Below are 6,033 nucleotides of genomic sequence, written 5' to 3'. Positions count from 1 at the left end.
GTAGTCCGAATAGCGACGGTTATCTCGTAATTAGTTCTAAATCACTGAGTCGATTTCCGTCCAGAATCTCACATGGGTCTAAACGATGACAGACATAACACAGCCATTCAATCGTAAACAACTAATTAAGTCGATCAACAGGTACGTGCAAACAAATTCATCATACTTCTATGAGATTGGTATCTTATTTATTTATTTACTTATTGACTCTTACACAATCCCCGGAGGGAGGGGAAATGGTCACAAGGTACAAAAAAAACAAAAAAAACACACACACACAAAAAAAAAACAATATAAAAACAATATACTAAATAACAAAATACAATCACTAAATTACTAAATAATACAAAATCACTAAAATACTAAATAATATTTGACATATTTGACATATTCAGACCTATGGATAAAAGGTTACGCGCATTATCGCGATGCATTGCGTGATTGGAATTGACAAGTACTCTGGTAAGTAAACAATGGACGATTAAAAAAAAGTAGGTCAGGCCATTCACCGCTTGATGTAATCGAATACGAAATAAACGTGTGAAATAGGCCTGTTGATTTTCAATCCCTGAAATGATGTTCAATCGCCTTTTTTAACATCATCCTACTATTACAGGGTATATATCCAGCATCTTACCACAGGATAATATATATTACGCATCATAAATGGTTATTTTCAACATAATATGGAGTATATATTTAGTACCATATGGGGGTATATATTTAGTAGTATATGGTGTATATATTTAGTATCATATGGGGTATATATTATGTATCATATTGGTTATATATTTAGTAGTATATGGGCATATAGTTAGTATCATATGGGATATATATTTAGTATCATATGGGATATATATTTAGTATCATGTGGGGCATATATTTAGTGTCATATGGGATATATATTTAGTATCATATGGGTATATATTTAGTATCACATGGGGCATTAATTTAGTATCATATGGGATATATATTTAATATCATATGGGGTACATATTTAGTATCATATATGGGTAATATATTTAGTATCATATATGGGTATATTTTAGTATCATATATGGGTATATATTTATTATCATATGGGTATATATTTAGTATCACATGGGGCATTAAATTAGTATCATATGGGGTATATATTTAATATCATATGGGGTACATATTTAGTATCATATATGGGTAATATATTTAGTATCATATATGGGTATATTTTAGTATCATATATGGGTATATATTTATTATCTTATGGGTATATATTTAGTATCACATGGGGCATTAAATTAGTATCATATGGGGTATATATTTAATATCATATGGGGTACATATTTAGTATCATATATGGGTAATATATTTAGTATCATATATGGGTATATTTTAGTATCATATATGGGTATATATTTATTATCATATGGGTATATATTTAGTATCATATATGGGTATATATTTATTATCATATGGGTATATATTTAGTATCATATGGGGTATATATTTAGTATCATATGGGGGTATATATTTAGTATCATATATGGGTATATTTTAGTATCATATATGGGTATATATTTATTATCATATGGGTATATATTTAGTATCATATGGGGCATTAATTTAGTATCATATGGGTATAAATTTAGTATCACATGGGGCATTAATTTAGTATCATATGGAGTATATATTTAGTATCATATGGGGGTATATATCCATAATCATTAGGATATTTTTCCATATGTGAGCGTTGGTGGGAGCAAACTATGGTTCAAATCCTAGGCGGTACATCCCGAATAAACGCAATCAGATTATTTGAGCAATATTAAAGGTTGTATTCTGAGAGTCGGTAGCAAAATTGACCAATAAATAGGTTTCAAATTCGTTTTTCGCTAATGTTCAGTATTTTCCTAACATCCTCGACGGTAATTTTTGTTTACAAAATGCCTCACCTCGAATGATTGTTTCTAAGTTTTAGTAATACACGGAACACTGCAATAAAGACATTCCGTTTTTCGACATTGTGATATTCTTTCGTTTTTATGCAGAAAAAGTAAAATAATATTTATTAAAGTTATTGTTCATACATGAGTTGTTAAACACACTACATAGTTTGAAATCCCATTCAGCTACTTTCAGTCATAATTTAAGACAAACAAAATGCAAAAATACATAGAATATAGCGAATTATCTTTGTTTTTCTGTAATATTATTGTGTAATATGTAATAATGAAAATCATCATTAGTGTGCATATGGAATACATTTTGTTAAACATTATTTATAATATATTTATGAATTTTCTTTGAAGTTGCTTCCAGGTTTTTGCCTTCCCTCCTCCAAAAAAACGAAAGAACTTGTCGAAAACGGGACGTCTTCAGTTTATCATAGTGTTCCAGATACTTGCAATATCACCGTTATTCTCCATTCCACATACATCGGTTGGTTGCTATTGAGAATAGTTCTTTTTCCATCGAATCGACTATAAGTTGGATTATGTCAGCGGCAAATAGGATTTGAATAAGGTTCGTTTGAGGTCACATTAATGAACTTTGTTTATTTGCCAAACCTGGAGACGGTGTTATTGAAGAGCGACCTCAGTGTTCAAAACAGTTGTTTTATTTCCTTTCTAGTACTGGAAGTAAGTTGCACATTATATTTCCAGCGATGTGCATTTTTCTTAGTTAACTGTAGTAAGTAGTAAAGTCTCACTTGTATTGATCGAATAAAAAAATCGTTAAAAAGAGGAGGGAAGAGGTCGAAAAAAAAGTAAACAGTAAACCAATTTGCATAATATGAGGTCATTTATTTAAATTGGCGCCATATTGGATAGTAAGAGGGTGAATGAGATTCGTGCGTGTTACAAACAACGTAGAGTTTGTGTACATTTAATGTATAACTATTAAGTTGACCATCGTATCGAAGGATTCGATATTATCAAAGCTCTAAGCCCTGGTCATGGACGCTATTTAATCTGTCAACACTGAAAATGGCTCATTCACATGCGCACTTTTGTGGAAGTTTTACTTGTCCAGTGTGTATGATTGGTTTCACCTCGGCGCTGGACATGGAACAGCACTGGGTCCAGGAACATAGTTTTGGCGAAGAACTGAATGTCCGACGAGTGGAAGAGCTGGATTCGAATGATGGCATTTCGGTGGTAAGTTGAAGTTCGAAGTTTGCGAAAATCGGTTGTAAAGTGTTCGTGTGTAAATTTTTGGCTTGGCTTGTGTTGTTGCGTTGCCAATCGCTGTATGGTATCCTGTCATGTTCGTGTTAAAATCAGCGGGACCTATTTAACCCCTATACCTATCAGTTTAATACCCCTGGTCAAGAACATATCAATGTTGCTACTTGGAGGCACTGACGTCGCTAAGTGTGTGGTAACGAGTCGACGAGCTTCACGAAACTCGACACTGCAATGGTAACTGCACTGTAAACAATGTCACGCTTTGAAAAAAATGGTTGCGTCAACTTTAACGTCGTTGTAAACACAAATGTTGGTACGAGTTGTCAAAATCCAAAATTCGTCTCTTGATTTATGCACGGTAGGAATATCGATAAATTAACGTGTATTAGATTCGTACACCGGGAAACATTACACAGACATTAATGACGCGCTCTGGACTGGCCTGTCTCTTCCGCCTCGGCGAATACGTCAAATAAATCAACAACTTCAGTAAAGTTGCAGCTGCAGTATGGTACAATCGTTTTACGGCAAGATGTGTCAATACTTCTGTTTACATCAGCGCATTAAATTATGGCACGTTTTGCTAATTTCTGGCCAATTAATGGCAATCGGTAATGATAAGATTTTTAAAGTGACAAGTTGCAAAGTTCAGATTCAGACTGGCCCCTCCCACTTTTGCAGGTCAGGTGTATTTATGGTGGCATTCCTGCATCAGGAAATGTCAGAAAGCTTTGATACAAAATATTAAAATGTTGTGGTATTAAATTGTAATTGTTGCTAACAAAATATTCAATTACTTGTTAATTGTCAATTTTATACCGGTTAAGGGGAGACCAAGACATGTAAGGGACGTATAATGTTAGACTTTTGATGGCCAATTATTCTTTTTTTAAAGGGTAATACACCAATTATACTTTTCTTTGGAAGCTTCATTTTCTTGTGCCTAACTTAATGTATATTATTTGTTCGTCAGCCACTAATATTAATTAACAATTAGGGAATGCTTGGCTTGGGGGTGTATTTTGATTATTTTATTAATTTAATTTTTGATATGTGATATATGAAGTAATTATTTTCAGAACGATTAATGCAATCGATCTGAGGCTATCTTACCCTACTTTTGTGACAGTCATTATTTTGCAATCAGAGTATAGAACAAAATGATTAATCTCCTAGATGTTGAACTTGAAGTATCAAAGACACCCAATTGGTTATTTTAAAATACACATATGTGTGTACTTAATAAGACTCTATCTTCATGCTGCTTGATTCATTTTTGAGGGGCCCATTGGTTAGTCGTTTTTTACCAATAACAAGTGTCATTAAACGTAACAATAGGTCGTCGTCGTAACAATAGGTCGTCGTTGTACTACGTTGACCTGTATAGTGAGTGAGAATTGCAGAAATCGGTTGTTGTGTACAAAGCAGCTCTTCAGGTTAATCGCATACCCAGTGTCTTACCTAGGATTCAAGATTGACAAATTTTTGTTTATTTTTGCTTACTTTTCCCTTTTTTTCTAGAGCAGTTTTCCACATTAAAATTCCTACTTTTTATATTGGCTTTTTTTTCTTCAAAATCTGGTTTATTTGTCACATCAAAGAGCAATTACCTGTTTTGTTTTAAATCATTGATGGGGCACTGCATAACACATGGTATATTTCGCGAGACAAGTATTTTCTTCAATTTTAGATTTTTAACTAGTAATTGCGATCATAATTTCACCATTTCTTTTTTCTGAGTATGTTTTCAAATCTACCATTAATAATTTTAAACTTTGCCTTGTCGTAGTAAATAGCCAGTATTTGTGTACTTCTCATTACATCCCGATTATGGCAAGTTGGATTTAATGTGTTCAGTTTTGTTTAATCCCTTGAATGTCAATAAAATAACTATTTTCACCAAATATTTTTACATCTCGAAAAAAACCCTCACAGAATGCAAAATTATATCCTTTTGGTTCAAAATTAACCAAAAAATGATAGAAAAATACAATATTTTGGCAGAAAAATGATCAGAGTATGTTGAATTGAGTATATAACACAAACATGGTAAAAAGCACTAATCATACAAATTCTAATTGTTACTCAAAATAGTTGTAAGTAATATCCTTAGGTTACCCATTATTATCACCTTTGTGGCTCGGCTTTAATACAAAAATGTAAATGCAAATCCTAGGGGGAAGTTAGTCGACAACTTGATGGGATAGCTATACCTTTTGTGATGTCATAATAGAGCTGCTTTTGTGATTGTGTACTCCTTGTCTGATGTAAATGCTTTGGACATTTTTTTTTCAATAAATGTTTTGTAAGGTATTTAGGCTGCCATGGACAAAACTTGTTGTGAGGTTCAAAATCATACAAGATAAGTTGGCACACACAATCAGTTTTTCAGTTTGCAAAATTAGTCGTACTTAGAATGTAAATGTCATTTTCAAAATAATACATGTACTAGATGTTCTTCAAACTATCTACAGCTACCTGAGTAATCTAACAAACTCGCGCAATTTGAAGCTCTTATGTTTCAGACACACATTTGTCACCAGTTGTTTGTTACAACACAGATGAAGTCAGGATGGTTATTAATTTGAATTTGTGCATTGTTTAAACATTGAAAATAGTAGTTGAGCAAGGTTGCCAAAAAAATGTTCTATTCTAATTTATTTAATTTATTCTATTCTAGTACTGTAGTCTGATCAATTCATTCCTATCTTGACATTTTTTTTAATATTTAATTTTATAAATTATTACACTTGTAAAGCATCTCAGCTCACTAATGTTTGGCCATTTCACACACTAGAATTCATATTATTCATTATTTTAAATTCCTGTTTAGTTTCCTGCAGTACCTTGTACCCACAGTGAGCTC

At 32.4% G+C, this 6,033-nt stretch overlaps 1 protein-coding gene across 8 annotated transcripts in view; it reads left to right on the top strand.

The window, feature by feature from the left end:
• Positions 1-2,806: 2,806 nt before the first annotated feature.
• The window catches only part of LOC100370078 (tensin-1-like), a 144,738-nt gene continuing 141,511 nt past the window's right edge, over positions 2,807-6,033 (top strand). For all 8 annotated transcript variants that reach the window (XM_085495524.1, XM_085495522.1, XM_085495523.1 and 5 more), the window contains exon 1: positions 2,807-3,137. In XM_085495524.1, coding sequence (XP_085351650.1) covers positions 2,967-3,137 — 171 coding nt within the window. In that variant the 5' untranslated portion in view covers positions 2,807-2,966. The remainder of the gene's footprint in view (positions 3,138-6,033) is intronic.

Source organism: Saccoglossus kowalevskii, chromosome 22 (genome assembly GCF_978046115.1).
Source record: "Saccoglossus kowalevskii chromosome 22, keSacKowa6.1, whole genome shotgun sequence".
Classification (NCBI taxonomy): domain Eukaryota; kingdom Metazoa; phylum Hemichordata; class Enteropneusta; family Harrimaniidae; genus Saccoglossus; species Saccoglossus kowalevskii.
This window is presented reverse-complemented; position numbering and strand designations above follow the sequence as displayed.